This window comes from Grammomys surdaster, unplaced genomic scaffold (genome assembly GCF_004785775.1).
Source record: "Grammomys surdaster isolate TR1022 unplaced genomic scaffold, NIH_TR_1.0 144, whole genome shotgun sequence".
Lineage (NCBI taxonomy): Eukaryota > Metazoa > Chordata > Mammalia > Rodentia > Muridae > Grammomys > Grammomys surdaster.
Genome location: NW_021604602.1, coordinates 6141561 through 6159814, shown reverse-complemented (window position 1 = coordinate 6159814; position 18254 = coordinate 6141561). Strand labels below are relative to the sequence as shown.

Below are 18254 nucleotides of genomic sequence, written 5' to 3'. Positions count from 1 at the left end.
CAGAGAAAGTCTAATGAAACTCTACACCCCCACCCCACCCCACCCCCTTATAAAATAGGTTTCTATAACGTGGGGTGGTTCAGGTTCTCAAATACTCTTGGGTCTCTCTGTCTCTTCCTGGGGTTCTCACACCTGGGTCCTGGCTGGTATCTCAAAGTGGGGATGAGGAGATCCACATAGTTTTAAACACCGAAGCGATGCTTGTTTGTGGAAACTGCTCACTCCTTAAGCTTTGGAAACACAATCTTCCAGCTCTAGTTCTAACGTAAACCGCCCGTGGATGTCTAAAATAACAGCAGCCCAACTGAACACAGTGGGAAGCCTGCACCAGAGGTTCCTTCTCGCAGAAGCAAACCCGGCCTTGTCCCCAGCAGAGCTGCCAGGCTTCCCTGTTCTAGTTCTGCTGGTCCCGATGACTTCGTTCATAACTCTGGATACTGAGACAGGAGTCTCCCGGGACTGTTGGTCCCTTCACGCAGCCCTGGGTGCTCAGCTAGTGTCATGGTGGCTAAGCTGTCATAGCTTTCGGGGTCACCAGCTTCCTGGGGCACAAGGTTCTGCTGATCGTCACATCAGCTGGACACAGGTGTCCCTGGAAGGGGACACAGCCAAGGCTTGGAGAACTTGAGAGTAGAAAGTGGGTGACAGATACTAGCTTCCCAGACAGGATTTTGGTAGTTTAAAAAAAAAAAATCAGAAATACTAATTTTTTCTTTTCTTTTTTGTTTTCTCCCCCCCCCCCCACTTTTCTTGAGATAGGGTTTCCTCTGTGTACCCTAGGCTGTCTTCGAACTCACAAAGATCTGCCTGCCTCTGCCTCCTGAGTGCTGGAATTAAACGCATATGCCCCCACTGCCAGGGAGAAATACTTATTATTATTATTATTTTGGTTTTTTGAGACAGGGTTTCTCTGTGTAGCCCTGGCTGTCCTGGAACTCACTCTGTAGACCAGGCTGGCCTCGGATTTAGAAATCCACCTGCCTCTACCTCCCAAGTGCTGGGATTAAAGGCCTGCCCGGCTGAGAAGTACTTATTTTTAAAAGATGTAAAGAGATACAAATGTCTATGTCAGAAAGGAAGCACTTTAATGAAGGGAGAGGTTTTCAGAGTTAAAGGTTTTTATTGTTGAGGTATTCATTGAGTCGCATATTTCAACTAAGAGGAATCAGGGCCCTAGGAACCTGCAGTACATCACCTGGATGCTTTACTTACGGAGACAATGCTGTCAATCACAGTTGCTGAGAAGCGCATGTTTTCAGTGATTAGAATAGAGGCCAAAAATAAAACTACCCAGAACTAAGATCAGAGTCTCTTCTATAGCCCAGGCTGGTCTCAATTTATAGCAATCCTCCTGCCTTAACTTCCTAAGTCCAGGATTACAGGAATGAGTCACCCCACCTGGCTACAATTTTAGTATCTAATTCTCAAGTATATGTTGAGTGTCACCAGTCAATCACAGCAGAACCAGAGCACAAACAGCCTCACACTGAGAATGTCACTTTGACAGGAGTACCTCCAGACCCCTGTCACCCAAACCCACATACCTGGAAGTGAGGGCTGGAAACACATTTGGCTAACTGTCGGAAAAGAGGTTCCATGATCTTCACAAATTCTGATGGTTCAATTACATCTAAAATTTCTTCTAATTCATTTAAGAACATTACTTCTTTTGGACTGTGAGTCTTTGGCCAGTATTTGAGAAGTGCCATTACCACCTACAAAACAGTAACAGCAAACAGAATGATTTCACAAGATGCCAAGATATTCTAGGGCAATGGTTCCCAACCTGTGGGTCACAACCCCCACAGGGTCGAATATCAGATATTCTGCATATCAGATATTTACATTACAACTCATAACAGCAGCAAAGTTACAGCTATGAAGTAGCAACAAAACAGATTAAGGTTTAGGGTCACCACAACAAAGGGAACTATGCGAAAGAGTTGCAGCATTAGGAAGGCTGAGAACTCCTACCCTAGAGGAAGATGGCATCCCCGCTGCCAAGCAACACGTGAGACGGTGGTGAGAATCATCACCATGCCTTTCTCTCATAAGCAGTCTAGTTTTACATGTTTTAATGTGGTCCATCATCTCTGAATGAAGACCAGTGTGTGTTCTAGAGTAGAAGCAGCCAGTTTTGACACTGCTAGCAACATTCAGACGTATTGCACCTCTCAAGTTAATTGACTGCTTGTGCACATATACACACACGCAGTTTACAATTTTGTTAAAATACATCAAAGGCATGCTGTCAATGAAGCAGATGTAAGCCCACATCCACTGTAGGTGCTGGAAGAGCGGGGTTCCTGATGCTCTCTCAGTGCAATTACCCAGAGCCTACGAATGAGTGGTAGAGAGTGCTTGGTCAGGAGGAGGCAGCAGAGGCCTCTACTGGGAGTAGAGCTACCTTGTCTGAGGACCACCCCCTATCCTGGAACTCACTATGTGGTTGGCTGGCTGGCTTCAAAGCCAAGAGATCTGCCTGCCTCTGTCAGCTTCCTGAGTGCTGGTATTAAAACATGTGCTACCTCCCTCACCTAAAGTTCTACAATCTTTAAACACTGTTATAAGTTCTATCCTTTGAACAATGTAATTAGGACAGAATCATACACACACACACACACACACACACACACACACACACACACACGTTTATTGCTATGAAGAGACACCATGACCACAGCAACTCTTATTATTATAAAGGAGAACATTTAGCTGGGGTGGAATTACAGTTTCAGAGGCAAGAGCAAGGCAGCATACATGCAGACACGGTGCTGGAGAACGAGCTTAAAGTTCTCCATCTTGATCCACAGGCAGCAGCAGGAGAGTGTCACAGTAGCCTGAGGATCTGAGACGTCAGAGCCTGCCTCCACAGTGACACACTTCCTCCGACATGGCCACACCTCCTAACAGTGCCACTCCCTATGGGGCAAGCATTCAGAGTCTATAGGGGGCTGTTTCTCTTAAAGCCACCATAGTTGTGGACTGCCTTTTTTTTTTTTTTTTCTTAAAATTAGGTCTGTGTCTCCGTATCTCTCAACACAGACAATAATTAAATGTGAAGGACAAAGGCCCATTTCTCTCGACTTGAGGACATACTGTTTTACTTTCTCTGACTCATCCAGAAATGCTTTCTCACAGTATTACGAATGGACTCTGTGTGTGTGCGCACGCGTGTGCGTGCGTGGCAGCAGTGCTGGGCTGTGTCTCCCTCTCTACCACAGATGACAGTGGTGACAGGATGTGGAGCTAGCATCCCTGCATCCCTGCATCCCGTCACAGGACCAACACTGCTGAGGAGTCCCTGTGTGTGCTGCCCTTCAGAGCACACTGCTTGTCACTCACTCGTCACTTCCAGCTCAGAATCTCCCTGCTTAACAAGTCACTCTTTCCATGACTACAAGGGTAAAGGCAGGGTGGGCATATAAGAAATATTCATATACAATAATTCTGCTTTGGTACTCTGGGTATTTAGGCTCTGGGACATTTTTTCCTATTACCTATCATAAAACTTAAAATTTCATTTTACAAGTTCTCCTAATTTTAGAATCTGACAAAAATCTACAACTATCTTGAGCTGGGCATGGTGTTGTGTCTTTGATCCTAGACCTCAGGAGGGAGAGTTAGGCAGATCTCTGTGAGTTTGAGGCCTGTCTGGTCTACATAAGGAGTGCCAGGCCAAGCAGGGCTGGTAAGACTCTCACAAATAAAGTCTTTCAAAGAACACATTTCTAAAGTGTATTACTCAATGACTTCTCTCCTACTATTAGGTCAACCAGGCATTTCTTGCATACCTACTTTGAATCAGAACCACGGTTAGTACAGAAGACAGGAAGTACTTTAGACCTGCACTGGCCCTCCAGCTGTCGGTGGCTTTTTAAAGTCAGGTAGGAGCTGCACAGTACCACCGATTTCGACTGCTTTGCTGAAAAAGTCAGTTTCTGACCCAGGATCACATTGGTCTCTTTCTGATCTCTGAACTACTGTGAGCGGCACCCAGTTTTCTGGGCTGTGTGTAAGAAGGGCAGGGCTCTGCAGAAGGCGTGCGTGTCTACACATGCTAACGCTAGACAGCAGCATAGGCTCCAGGCTCAGGGCATGCTCTCAACAGGGATAGGGCGAGCATGTCAGTGCCCCTGAGTCCTGGGGAGCCTGTCCTGGTGTATCTAGGAGCAAAGCAGTGGCTGCCAAGACATGTGGGTCATCCCATTAGCTGAGGGAGTCAGGCAGATGAAAGGAGACAGTTGTGTAAAATCTCCCATGAGCCTCTAGCCTGGCAACAAAGAAAACAGTTTCTATGTCTAGTGTGCCCAGGACACTTTAGAGTACATGAAAAATATCAATTCCAGGGTCAGCAAATGCCCTTTATAGACTGCAGGCTTTAAAGGGAACACTAGATGGGCAATTCTGACTGTCAGCTTGATTGGATTAAGAATTGCCTAAGGCATTAATGAGACACGCCCAAGGGTTTCTGCTTTGGGCTTTTGCAGAGAGGATTAACTGTAGGGAAGACCTGCCCTGTGTTGGTGGCATCATCCAGGAGGTGGAGTTCTAGCTGAAGTAATAACTGAGAAAGGAGAAAGGCAGCTGGATTCTGGACTTCCCTCTTTCCTGATCTGTCTGGATTCAAAGTGTTTAAACGATGTGGTCCTGCAGCTGTCAGCTCTGCTGTACTCTCAAACCATGAACTGGACTCAATCTTTCCTGTAAGTTGTCTACTGGCGAGAATTTAATTGCAGTCACTGACATGACTTGTAAAGCAATTCCACACGGAGCCCCGGGGCAGCATGTGCGGTTCATGTATGCTGAGTGTACACACTCCTTTCCAGTTCACACTTCCAACTTAAGTCTTCAGTGCTAGGCAGCACACCTTTAGTCCCAGCACTTCTTGAGAGGCAGAGACTGGCAAATCTCTGAGTTTGAGATCAGCCTGGTCTACAGAGAGAGTTCCAGGACAGCCAGAGCTACACGGAGAAACCCTGTTTCAAAAACCAAACTAAACCAAACCAACCAACCAATCACACAACCAACCAACCAACCAACAAAACACAAAATGAAGTGTTCACTTGTAAATCAGACACAATGGCCTTTACATTTTCATAAAATATAAACTTCAAAGGAAGAATGTACCAGGTGAGAGTCCAAATGCTTTGAGTATATTGAAAATGAGCTCTGCTTTCTGCAGCTGGACAGAGATATCTTTTCATCATCTGTCAGTAGATGTCATCTGTCAACAGGAACTACTAAACAACAGCTTGGGGTGGACAAGTCACACTGGGTGTGTGGGACTTCGGCTTGTTTGTGCAGGGCCCTGCCCACGGCTGGCATCCCGTGTTTACGGTACAACAGCATTCAGTCTCGACTCCCGCAGCTAAGCTCACTCCCCAAGCTGCCTGTCTGTCATTACACCGCATTAGTGGGACTGAAACCTTTACAACTGTCACCTGAGTTCATGTTATGCTCAGACAGATGAGGAAAGACAGTCAATCTGGGTTAAGCAGGCCTGGGGTCAGGCTGGGACAGGGCCCAGATGGCAGAGGTGCTTTGGGTGGGAGGACCCTGCCTGAGGCAATGTGGACTAGCACATGGTGAGCTCTTCAGTCATCAGACACACACGAGGAAAAACCACGGGAGAAAGCTCAGTGTACATCCCCCCCCCCCCCGCCTCTCTTTCCTTTGACTTCTGAATGTAAAGGGGTGGTGGGAGCAGGTGGCATTTCTTTTCTTTTTAGAAGTAAATTATTATTTGTGGGGTGAGGTGTGGGGGAGAAACCGGAGCAATCACGCCAGCGTGCTCAGGCATGTGAATGCCGCAGAGGGAGAGGGTGTCTGATTGATCCCTGGGAGCTGGAGTTATAGCTATAGCCTGCTGTGAGCCATCACCTGGGTGCTGGGAACCTCTGACGGACAACAAGTGCTCTTAAACACTACTGTCGCCCTAGCCAGCTTTTCCTCTTCTAAATAGAGTCTTGCTGCATAGCCCAGGCTGACCCCACACTCAGAGTCTTCTGTCTACCTCAGCCTCCTGAGCCATGGGCCTGGCTTGAACTGTATGCCATAAACAGATGAACTGCATGGGCTACGGACTGTAGCTTAGGTTCTTTCTAAAGCCAATTTGGATGCTTACATCAGACAGGAATGACTTTGCCAACCATGCCTACGTTTATTGATTGATTTTTTTTTTTTTGTGGAGGTGCTAGGCGGAATTAAATTTTTAAAATTTAATAAAGATAAAACACCAAAAGAAAAAAAATAAATTAGGAATCGAACCCACAAGACAGTAGTGTAGCCCTCACTTGCTCTTCAGTGATTGTAAAATAACAGCTCTAACTGAGATAAACCTTCCAGAGCACCACAACCACCCTCTAGAGTGCAAGTGATCCCTACTCTTGCTCAGGCCACACCTGCGCCTGTGTCAGGACAACTGCTGTCCAATGTGGAGCGCTCAACGGGGCCCAGGTTGGTGCCCACAGCCGCTCAAGGGCCATGTGCCATGGACTGTGGGGCAGTATGGGACAAGCTTGTTATACAAAGCCTTCATTGCGGTGAAGGAACTTGTCACCTAACCACCACAACTGAGCCTCCAACCCAGGAGTAAGATGAGCTTCCGACAACCTGAAGAAAACAGGGCCGACTGTAGTGAAATGCAAACCATGGCAGCTGCTCAGGGAGAGACACAGCAGACGGTCATGGTCCAGATTGAACACTTACTGGTTCAGTGAGGGTGCTGTCCTTCTCTAAAAACTGCACGACACAGTACGCCAGCTGAAAGGGAGGGAAGAGAGTATGAGGTGGTCGCTTCAGCTCGGAAACGCCCTTCTAGGATGACCCTCAACCACCCTCCTCTGGGAAAACGGCCTGAGGTGACTGAGATGCTCCATGTCCCACCCTCTCTGAGAGATACTTTCAGAGAAATACCTTTGGGACTGATGCCCACTGGATAGTTCTTCCCCTATCTGTTTGTGACAAATTTTATAGCTGTGTGTATGTGTGTGTGTCTGTTTGTCTTTAGAAGATCCGAGTGGACAAGTAATATGACATCTGGAAGGTTTTAGTGCAGGGTCCTACCAGAAATCTCTCGACTCCTCTTATTTGTCCTTTGAGATAATCTTGATGTGTAGCCCAACGTTGCTGCGAGCCTCAGGCTCGGTCTCCGAGCACTGAGATTAGATGTCTCACGCCAAGCTCCTTTATGAATTACTACCACTCAAAACGAGTGTGATAAAAGACAAGCAGAACCACTACTGTGTGATGGCAGACAGAAAACACGTGAACTGTCTCTCAGGAGGACAGCACACTGAGTCAAGGAGAGAACATACTTTCTTGTAATGTATCCGCACCACCCGCTTCCAAGGACTGCTGGAGAATGGAATCCTGTTTAATTTTTAGACAACGTCCTGTTATATACAGCTCAAGTTGGCCTCAAACTCATGATTTCCTGCCTCAGATTCCTGAGTGCTGGATCACAGATATGAGCTCTATGCCTTGATAAAAATCTTTGTTGAGATGGAACCTGAGACCTGGCATGTGACAAGCAAGTACTGTTCTATGATGCCCACAGCCCTTCCATGTGCTTTCTTAAAAAAAAAAAAATAATTGATTGGCCGGGTGGTGGTGGCACATGCCTTTAATCCCAGCACTTAGGAGGCAGAGGCAGGCGGATTTCTGAGTTCGAGGCCAGCCTGGTCTACAGAGTGAGTTCCAGGACAGCCAGGGCTACACAAAGAAACCCTGTCTCGAAAAACCAAAAAAAAAAAAATTGATTTATCTTTATTTTATGTGCAGAGTGGTGGTTTGCCTGCATGTAAGTCTGTGTGAGGGGGGTCAGATCCTGGAGTTATAGACGGTGCTGTTGGGTGCTGGGAATTCAACCTGGGTCCTCTGGAAGAGCAGTCAGTACTCCTAACTGTTGAGCCATCTCTATAGCCCCGCCATGTGCTTTGTGTGTGTGTGTGTGTGTGTGTGTGTGTGTGTGTGTGTAATTAAAGTCTTAAAAAATCCTTTGTTCCTTTATGTGTGTGAGTAACTCTGTGCACCACGGCTATGCAGGTCTACAGCAACTAGAAAAGGCTCCACCGGAGCAGGGGTTACAGTTGGTTGAGAGCTGCCTGTGGATGCTGGGAAATGAACCTGGGTCCTCTGGAAGAGCAGTCAGTGCTGAGCTAACTCTCCAGCTCCCTGTCCGTGTGCTCTTAATGCATAATGGAGCCCTACTCTGTGTCTAGCCGTGCAAAGGATTGTGGGTTGCAACCAACGGTGGCCACCTCCTTGAGCCTCAACATAGCTCAGTTCTGTCCATGGGAGAGCAGATCCAATGCAAACAGATGGAAACAAGTCAGGGCCAGCCACCCACTAAGGTGGCAGCACAACTACACCCTGAGCCCAGCAGGTGGCTTCTACTGGTGTCAGAGCACACTACTGGCTGTGGCTATCTGGCTTCTGCCTCTAGGGCATTAGGTTTAGATCACACTGTAAGAAACCTCCTTACAAGCCGGGCGGTGGTGGCGCACGCCTTTAATCCCAGCACTCGGGAGGCAGAGGCAGGTGGATTTCTGAGTTCGAGGCCAGCCTGGTCTACAGAGTGAGTTCCAGGACAGCCAGGGCTATACAGAGAAACTCTGTCTCGGAAAAAAAAAAAAAAAAGAAGCCTCCTTACAAAGCTGGGTCCCCTAGTCTCTGTACAATCTACACTCCAGAGAATCCCCTGAATTTCTTTCTTTTTTGTATGTGTAAAAGTGTGTGTATGAATACCTGTGGAGGTGAGAAGCTGACATGGTGCTTTCCTTGATGCTTTCCAGCCTGTACCACTGAGGTCATGCTTCTCTCGCTGAACCAGGAGCTAGCTACATTGCTAGTTTAGCTAGCCAGCTTGCTTCTGGGATCCTGCCTCTACCTTCTGAGGTTGGGAGCACGGAGGCTGCCACATCTCTGCCATTTACATGAGTTCTAGGGTCTCAACCCTGGTCCTCATACTTGATGGCAAGCAGTTATACGACTAAGCCATCTCCCACCCTCTTCCAAATTTCTTATGAGGACTCTCTGTCCCGGACTTTGACATACTGCCAGAAGCCTGTTTTCACTGTGGTACAGTTATGGGAAGGAGGCATTCTCATAAACAGCTGGCCTGCTGCAGAAGCGGGCAGCTGTGCTCAGTTGGCTTTACCTGGGGATGGTAGACACTCAGGGACTTCACTTTGTGCAAGGGCAGCAACACCTTCAACAGGAAAATCTTGTGCTCTTCCTTTAGTGGTAAGGCAAATCCATTAATTATACTGTGAAGAGAGAATTCAGCTTGAGTATTTACACATTCCAGATTATAATCAGAAACGATGCTTTCTCTTAGCTTTTCTTTTCAGCATGAAAAGCCAATGGGCAAAATATTTACTTCAGAATAAAGAGGATATTAATAGGAACAACCACAAAATGGCCTTCCAGGGAGCTTGGCCACTTTTAGTGTTTTTGCTATGGGCCAGGAGTCCCAGCACAGGGTGGGGTGGGGGTGGGGCAGCTGGGCTGCAGGAGCTCCCAGAGGCAGACTAACTCCTAAAGCTGCAGTGGATTAAACAGCTCAGGGGGGACCCAGTTCCAGGTCCTCCCACCCAGCACTTTTTAAAAAGACTTTTGCATTCCAGATCATTATCCTAGCATGGCCCAGAGTCCCGTCCCCTCCCAGTGTGCAGGCTGGGTGTTATGCACTCTGTAGGAAAGGCACGCCATAGAAGGACCTCCAGACGGAACATGAGCTGCCTTATCCATGAGGTTTCATGACTAGGCAAAGCAAACAAATGTTTCTCAGAGCTAGAGAGAGTCAGAGCTGGTAACTTGGTCCTCTAGGAGTCAAGGGTGGTGTGCACATCTGGACGGGGAATCCTGGGTGAACCCTGTGCTGGAGGCAGGGTTGAAAAGACAGCGTGGTAAGATTCACATGTAACACGGCTTACACCACTCCTGACACACGGCAGAGGGCAGCAGCAGGAGGGAACTGAGCTTTCTTCCTAGTTAACAGAAGAAGCTTGTCCAAGTTCATGTAACTGGGAAGGGAAGCCCTGAGCCATGCTAAGTAAGCATGCTGTGAGGGGCAGAGCCATCTGAGGTCTGGCACTTTTTCAAATCACATCTAAAGCAGCGACGTGGGAGGGACCAGACCAACTGAACAACAGTTTCTGTGTGTGTGTGTGTGTGTGTGTGTGTGGTGTGGGAGGGTCCAGGGGAGGGACACAGACTGCAGGTTCAGAGGCTAGAGAAAGCCACCACATTCTGTGTACACACGGGATGACTTCAGGGTAACTCAGAACACTCAGCTGCAGATGCACATGGATTCCCTAGAGGCACTGCAGAGAAGCATTGTCCAGATGACCTACCTCTTAGCTCCAAGTAAATCTTCTGGGAAACAGTGGGTCAGGGAATCTTATGTTACAGTTACAGACTTTTTAAAAAAATTTATGATAGTAAATAAAAACTTTACTCAGATTAAAATGATAAAAACTGAATTATACTATACATATGAAAGGCCAATAAAATGATCCAATTTAAAATATCAGCATTTACTCAATCCCTCAAATATATACTCTTCAAATACGCTTGTAATATCAACCTCTTCTCTAACTACTTTTAACACTACTCGAGGGAAAATCAACTGAAACTCCATAGTTTCTGTAGTCATGGACTGAGGCGTGTGAGAGGGCTCCGCCTATGGAGCCACAGAAACGGAAGCGCGATGATGTTATTTGGTGCAAGTCCGCCAGCCTTCCTTCTCACATCAAACTCTGTTTCCATTCCTTCAGGAAACAGCTCTGCTCTGGGGTCAAGCTAGCGTCAGCTGCCCACTGCCAGGTCCTGAGACTCACCTCCCCAGGATCTCCAGTAACTCTGCTATGCCATTGTGGTGCTCTGTCTCGTAGATAAACCTGCAACACACAAAGCACCACAGTGTTAGACACGAAAGAAAGGCTAGAGGAGGAGCTGGGCCAGCGCTCAGGCATCTTAGAAGACAGCTGCTCAGGTGTTTTCAGAGTCCATGAAATCCTCAAAGCCTGGGGTGGAGTACCCTGAGGGCAGATAGCTTGTGTAGCGCACATTTCTTCAATATTTTATTCTGAAAAATTTCAGGTATCCAGGAAGCCAACATCTGCGTTTCAACCAGTAGATCAGACAATGGCAGTTTGCACCGTTGTCTGATTGGTCGTGTTTACATCTGTCCAGCCTTCCATCCTACCCACCTGCTAACCCATCAGCATAAGGTGAAGTCTTACTCAGTTTTAGAGCCTCTGATACCAAGCACTGCCCCCTGCACCCCCGTGGCTAGAAGTTCCTTTTTGAACACCACATTGTCTCTCCCTACCAGTTCTGAGCCTGCTTCCTCAGGTGGCTTCCATGTGCAGTCCGCTTCTCCTCTGTGCCTCTCTGTGCCTCTGTGCCGTCTGCCTGTCATACCCAACACGGGTGTCTAGAGAGTTCCTGAAGCATGCACCCCACTCTCTGTGTCAGTTTGTCTCCCTCTAGACAGGGACAAGGACTTCCTGTGAATGAGTTCCTGGTGCTAAGACAAAGCCTGCCATCTGTGTGCTACTTTAACATGTCTGGTAAGTGAACTGGGAACAAGAGTAGGTAACAGGAGAATGTCCACCCCCAGGAGTCCATGGAGACTGAACCCAACTACTTGACTGCTGGCAGCCTACAGCACAGGGCAGCACAGTTAGGACACATGATGGTGGAGGAGGCCCTTGCCCATCAGAGGGAGCACCTCCCATAAAAGCTGCTTACTGGTTTCTGGCCCAAATCCCAGTATCCTGAGACAAACTGGCTAGCAACCTTACGGTGCAGTATCTAGACCTGAAGAAGTCTGAGGAGCAGGTTGAGACAGCTCTGTATTCTCAGATGGCCGGGCCTCCCTGGTGGCTTGCACTAAGCCCCAGGAGGCTTCTGACAGACTGACAGACTCATCAAGGTGAGGCATGCAGTGGTGTGTGTGTGTGTGTGTTTGGGGGAGGGGAAAATAGTCTGTGATCCAGGTGAGATAGACTGGTGGGCCAGACAACATATGGGCAGGTTCTAAGGCTCCTGGCAGCCATACACAGGAACCTTGAGATGTGCTTGGTTGTAGTCTGAAGGTATGGCTGTGAGGGGTCAAGCCAGAGGAACGGCTGTGGTGTGGCCCAGTTGGGCAGTGGTGTGCACACTTTTGACCCCATCACTTGGGAGGCAGAGGCAGCTGGGTCTCTTGAGTCTGAGGCCAGCCTGATGTACAGGGAGTTCCAGGACAGCAAAGGCTACACAGGGGACCCCCCCCCCCAAATGTGTGTCCCACCTGCTTCCTGCTGACCTCTTCCTATTCCTGCCCGAGAGCACAGAGCTGGTGTGTTAGCCAGTCTGTGCAGGGCAGTGTAGGAAAGTGACTTACTGTGTAACACTCAACCTGACAGTCTCCTCCTCTTCACATATTTTACCTCAAGTGTTTAAAAGACAGTTACCACTCCAGCTGGTGCAGTACCCTTGCACACAGCTCATGGGACGGCCAGGCCTTGCTTCTTGTCCTTCCTGTCTGTTACAGGAGGATGGTGGTCGCTGTAAGCCACGTGGCTTCCCGCATTAATACCACGTATGGAGGTGTCTTCGTTCTAAGCACTTTTAACTATGTAAGAAAGAACGAAGGGGACTAGCTCTGCCGTCACAGAGAAGACTGTCTAGAGAGCCAAGCTGACCACGTGGAGCAAGATCCTTCCTTTACAGCCCAAACCGGAATGAACTGAACCTGGGCTGGCTGCTCAGAGCACTCTCCTGTATGACGCCCTGCACCTACCAAGGGTGGGATCTACCTCCCTTCCTGGGGAGCTCAACTGTCCGGAGCCTTGCCTAGGATGGAAGTAGGAGGCACTCATTTCTAGGTGAATCTCTGAGGAGACTGGCGGCTTCTCCTGATTCCCTCCTGGAGGCAGTTAGTGTTCACAGAAGTAGCACTGAAACCCACCTGGACAGGCAGCACATGCCTATAACTACAACAGTGGGAAGCTGGAAGCAGAACTAGTGTCTGTTCAAGGTTAGTTCACACTATTAAGAACAAAACAAAACACAAAAACCAAAAACTCTCAAGGCTCCAAGCATGACCAGAGAGGCCATGTGGACAGAGATGCACAGCACTGAGAAGCTACTCAGGACCTTCCGGGCCCCAGACAACACCAGTTCTCCTGAGCCCAGGTCAAGGGCAGAACTGAGAGGAATAACAGGTGCTGATTTAAGCTTTGGCACGGGGTGGGGCAGCAAGGCTGAGTGCTCTCTGGCCTGGCTAGCCTGCTGTTTACCGCTTTTGGAAAGGCGGCACCGGAGTCGCTGTCGGCTCACGCTAACAGACTGAGCCAATGAGAAATAACAGGAGCCTCAGCTTAATGTTTCAGTAAGCGGAACCAAGCTGCTCGAAACTGCATTTCCTTACAAGATGTGGGTACAGGTTGAGAACTCCTTAACCAGAATGCTTTGGACCAGCTGTTTACAGTATCAGAGATCATCCGGACTCACATCTGCATATGTATGAGATATATCTTGGGATAGCACCCAAGCTGAAACCCGAAATCCAGTTATTGTATTCATTTACTCTTCACACAGAGCAACACTTTTAGGTTAAGCATGACTTTTAAGCACACACACACACACACACACACACACACACACACACACTCACAAATAGAGACAGGTTTCTTTATGCTGCCCAAGCTGGTAACTATTAGGCTCAGATGATGCTTCTGCCTAAACCTCCTTCATAGCTGGGTCTGTAGGCACGAGGCCCTGGCCACTCCTGCATTAACTATGACCCATCACATAAGGCAAGTGTGTAACTTTCCATTGTGGTATCCCCTTAGTGCTCAAAATATTCTAATTTTTGAGTGTGTGGATTTCTGGGTCAGGATATTGAACATACACAGTACTGCATTTCTATGATCTGGGAGATGTCCATGTGCTCTCTGACTCTTTTTACATGAAACAACAATAAAAAGACCCAGGTCGATTAGGGATTCTTAGTAATATGTTTGCTTTTGTGTGTATATATCAAGATAACTATATGAAAGATGCCCTAAGGGAGGAAACAGAACTACCACGCTGCAGCACTAGCCCTTTGGACAAAGAGAACGGAACCGAGTCATGCGCACTTATTCTGTGTAAGCAGCTGAGCCTTCAGCACTTGAGGTAAGACCCCTGACGTAGGAGGCCTGTCCACATACTCCCACATCTGTGGTTCTGCTGCCCGAGCAAAACCACCAGTCCCAGAGAAACAGCTCTACAGGCAAGGCCTGGTTTCGGGGCTAAGAGACTGGGATCTAAGTTGTGCTCACTGTGTAGAGAATGGCGTCAGCTGACCTTGTGAGGAAGCACAGCACCAGGAAGTAAAGACTGGAAGAGGACGTCATTCTCTGACTCATCAGCAAGCAGGGCCGGGCTGGGCTCCACCAGAGAAACACTATGTATTATAGAGAACCTGAAAGGCTCAAAGGGAAGCCATACAGTGAGGGCCCCAATATCACCATGTGCCATCAGGCAAAAGATGGGCCAGAGGGCCACTCGGGCTGCCAGTGTCACTCCCAGCTCCCCTTTCTGGGCCACTTTCAGTCCTGCTGCAGGCTGAGGCAAGGATTGGGCAGGCCAGGGCGCTGCCATGAGGGCCGAGGGCGCCGGTCCTGTGTCTACACACAAGCAGGTCTGGCCCACCAGACTGTGAAGCTTACTGATTATGTATCAGATGGGTATCACATCTCCATCACTGCCAAGATCTGTTACTTTTAGGCTCCTCTAGAGTCAGATGTCACAGCAGGAGGCCAACTGAAGAAACCAACAATTACCGAGTAATCTGCTCATGTAGTAAGCCCCCCAGGTACTAGTAAGAAAGAGCTGCACAACCTAGGCTGGGCAGAGTGACTCACACCCTCAATCGTAGCAGAAGTGGGAGCTCTGAGTCTGAGGCCATCCTAGTCCAGTGAGTTACAGGCTAGCCAGGGCGACACAGTGAGACTTCCTCATGAAAGAGCTACACAGATTCTTCCACCAGCACCCACTCTGTATCACTTGGGCGCATACAAAGCTGGTGTCACTGAGGCTGCCCTTGGGGAGTAGGAACCATGTCAGCTCATGAGGAAGGTGGTGTAAGGGCTCAAGGCAAGGCAGGGCAGCAGGACAGCCTGGGATAACACATGGTTGTACAGTCTGGGAGAGGCCAGACCCTGGAAGCACAGTCATAGTGTAGGCCGGCTGCACATGTTAACCTGTCAGCACCCGTCAGCAACAGTGACCATGAACATGTGAATGGAGCCTTGGCTCACTAGGACCTTGTTGTAGATGAAGCTGTGGCAATCCTTCTGCCTCGGCCTCCCGAGCCCTGGATTACAGAGGTACACCTGCATGTTCACCTGGGATAGTAGATCTTAAGACTTATGAGGCCTAGTCAGAGATGAGATGGGGTAGGGGAGGAGGGGCGGGTGGAGGTAAGACATCTGGGGTCACAGCCATCAGTGGACTTGGAGACTTTTGGTGTGTCCTTTCTGAGATGGGGGCCCCGGGGAAAGGTCTGTGGTCACTCTCTGGTCCTGAAAGCCCAAGTCTGGGCACAGATAGGAAAGCTGTCCTGTCTGCCAGCTGCCAGGCTCTCCTCTCTGTGTCTGGCTGGCCTTCAAACTGTTCACCTAATTCCCAGGTCCTCCCAGGCAAAGGCTGCTCACTTGTGTCCCTCCTCCTCCTTCCTGTCTTCTCTGTGACTGAGCATGAATAAGTAGGTAGCAAGCAGGTGCATGGGACAGAAGCGTCCATACTGTGAGCAGCTGGACAACTCTGTAGGAACCCAGCAAGGGGAGGGAATGCGGTGAGACACTGAAGTGGGTGGAGAGCATGAGGGGCAGGGTCACGAAAACGTGGCTCAGTTTCCCTCCCCTGGATGACAAGCACATGGGGACTTACCTATAAAATATATTATTGATCTGTTTCCTGATGTACGCGCGCAGGCCTAAGAACTTCCCATAAATTCTGTGCAAGGTCGTTTTTAGAAAGTCTCTCTCCCGAGGGTCCTCGCTGTCAAAGAGCTCTAGAAGCTTTAAGAAAAATAAAATGGCACTTAGTGACAGTGGCCACTCTGTCCTTACGGCTGTCGAGGAACACCTCGCTGGGAACTTACCTGCAATACAAACTTCTGATCAATATATTTCTTTGCTATATTGGGCTGGAAATCTGGAGACTCTAAAAATCTTAAGAAAAATTCATAAACAAGCTAGGAGGAAAAAAAAGACAACAGTGAGTCAAGTCACGTGGTACATCACCCAGGATTAAGTACACTGCTCTAATGCATTATCTGTTCAAACACTGGACTTGAGAAAAACCACACATGCATTCAAAATTAACACTGAACTGTGTGGCTTAGCATAATTATAACTGTAGATGGAATTCTTCTATTTAGTGAGAACCACACACGACTTCTTAAGTGGCATGCAGTGCTCTTCATGGCTTAGCTGCTACACCTGGACCATGACCAGGCTTGAGGGTGGAGCCTGCAGTCTGCCATCTACATGTCTCATGGAGTTCTAAGCGGACAGGAACTTTAGGATCGCCTGGGAGAGGAACACAAAAACACAGCCACTGAGCCACCACCTCACACAGTGAGCACAGTGGGCTAGCTAGCACGGACGGTCTATCACAGCTGTGTAGAAGCCAGACGCCTTGAGGGTGGAACATCTGGCTTCTTCCCAGGTTTCTCACTTTGCTTCCTTTCCTCACCAAGGACATACGTAAATGGTCTGTTGTGCTGGCCTCGAACCAGCGGCCTTGCGTCGTACAGGTGTCAGCAAGGAGCCTAGGATGCACAGGGCAAAAGTCCAACCCAGCTACTGAAAGCCAGGAGCACACCTGGGAAATGCTCTAAAGCCGTGCCGGGCAGTTTATATCCACTTGACACAGGCTGCAGTCATCTGAGAGGAGAGAACCTTGGTGGAGAAAAGGCTGTAAGTAAGCCTGGAGAGTGTTTTCTTAATTACTGATTGATGAGGAAGGGCCAGCCCACTGGGGGCAGGGGGAGGGGGGAGGGGGGAGGGAGGGGCTGGGGCGTGCTGCCTCTGGGCTAGTGGTATTGGGGTCTATAAGAAAGCAGGCTGAGCAAGCCATGGCAGCAAGCCAATACAACACTCCTCCATAGCCTCTGCATCAGCTCCTGACACCAGGTTCCTGCCCTGTTTTGAGTTCTTGTCCTGACTTCTTTTGATAATGAACAGTGATATGGAAGCAAAAGCCAAATAAATCCCTTTCCTCCCCACCTTGCTGTGATCATCACAGCAACAGCAACCCTGACTAGGACAGAACCTGAACTCAGTGTAAAGTTAGTATCGTCACTGAGGGCACACAAATCAGGCTATCTCTGTGGCCTGTGCAACGGGCCCATAAAATCAGCCAATCAATCACTCACACACTCATTCAATCTTTCTTGCTTCTCCCACTTTTCCTTTCCTCCCCCCTCTCTGCTTTGCTAAAAATTTTTCAGACCAGAGACTCCTTTAGATCAGAAGCCCATTAGCTATCAGTTAGAGAGGCCCTGGGCCACCACCCGCTCAGCATACAGCATCCTATCTGAGTTGCTGCCAAGTCCAGTACCTGCAGATGAGGCCAGGCTGCTTCTAACGTTGGTTCATCTTCTTCTGGGTCGAATTCTGCTCCCGTAGGATTGGAGGAGGGTGGCAAGGTTCGAAACATGTTAACTGCAAACTAAAACCCACATATTCCATGATCACAACCAGGATCCCTCAAGTACTAACACGAACATTCCAAGAAACATAAATAATCCTAGTGACAGATGCTTCCCATTCTATGTCGGTTATTGTCTTTCTGCTTTTCTTAAAACTCATGTTTACATGTGTCATCTTACGACAATACATGTGTCACCTTACAACAACTATAAACCCACCAGTGCCAGTTACAGTCCTGGGACCTGGTAACTGGTTTTCTGGTGATCCAAGTCCATTACCAATGGGTGGACTGATGAACACTTAGCTGTGATGTAAAGGGTCAGTCTCAAACAGAACGAGGACTCTCACTGCACAGACACTGGGACAGTTTTCATTCTCAGCTCTTTGGTTTGTTTTGACCCACTGCTCCCTCACTTCCGGTTTCTGCAGTCTTAGTGAGCATGATGTCTATCTGGGAGTCCAAGGGCCAAATGATGGCTATCTCCAAACACTTCCTCCTATAGACAGTACTAGGATACCTGGTTCTAAGAGTCAAACTGGGAAGAGACA

At 48.6% G+C, this 18254-nt stretch overlaps 1 protein-coding gene across 3 annotated transcripts in view; it reads right to left on the bottom strand.

Moving 5' to 3' along the window:
• LOC114618721 (serine/threonine-protein phosphatase 2A 56 kDa regulatory subunit gamma isoform) overlaps nt 1-18254 on the bottom strand; it is a 51789-nt gene that overhangs the window by 19382 nt on the left and 14153 nt on the right. For all 3 annotated transcript variants that reach the window (XM_028764515.1, XM_028764516.1, XM_028764514.1), the window contains exons 2-8: nt 17614-17724; nt 16151-16243; nt 15937-16067; nt 10848-10907; nt 9164-9272; nt 6712-6765; nt 1545-1715 (exon numbers count right to left, since the gene is read on the bottom strand). In XM_028764515.1, the coding sequence (XP_028620348.1) occupies nt 1545-1715; nt 6712-6765; nt 9164-9272; nt 10848-10907; nt 15937-16067; nt 16151-16243; nt 17614-17724 (729 nt within the window). The remainder of the gene's footprint in view (nt 1-1544; nt 1716-6711; nt 6766-9163; nt 9273-10847; nt 10908-15936; nt 16068-16150; nt 16244-17613; nt 17725-18254) is intronic.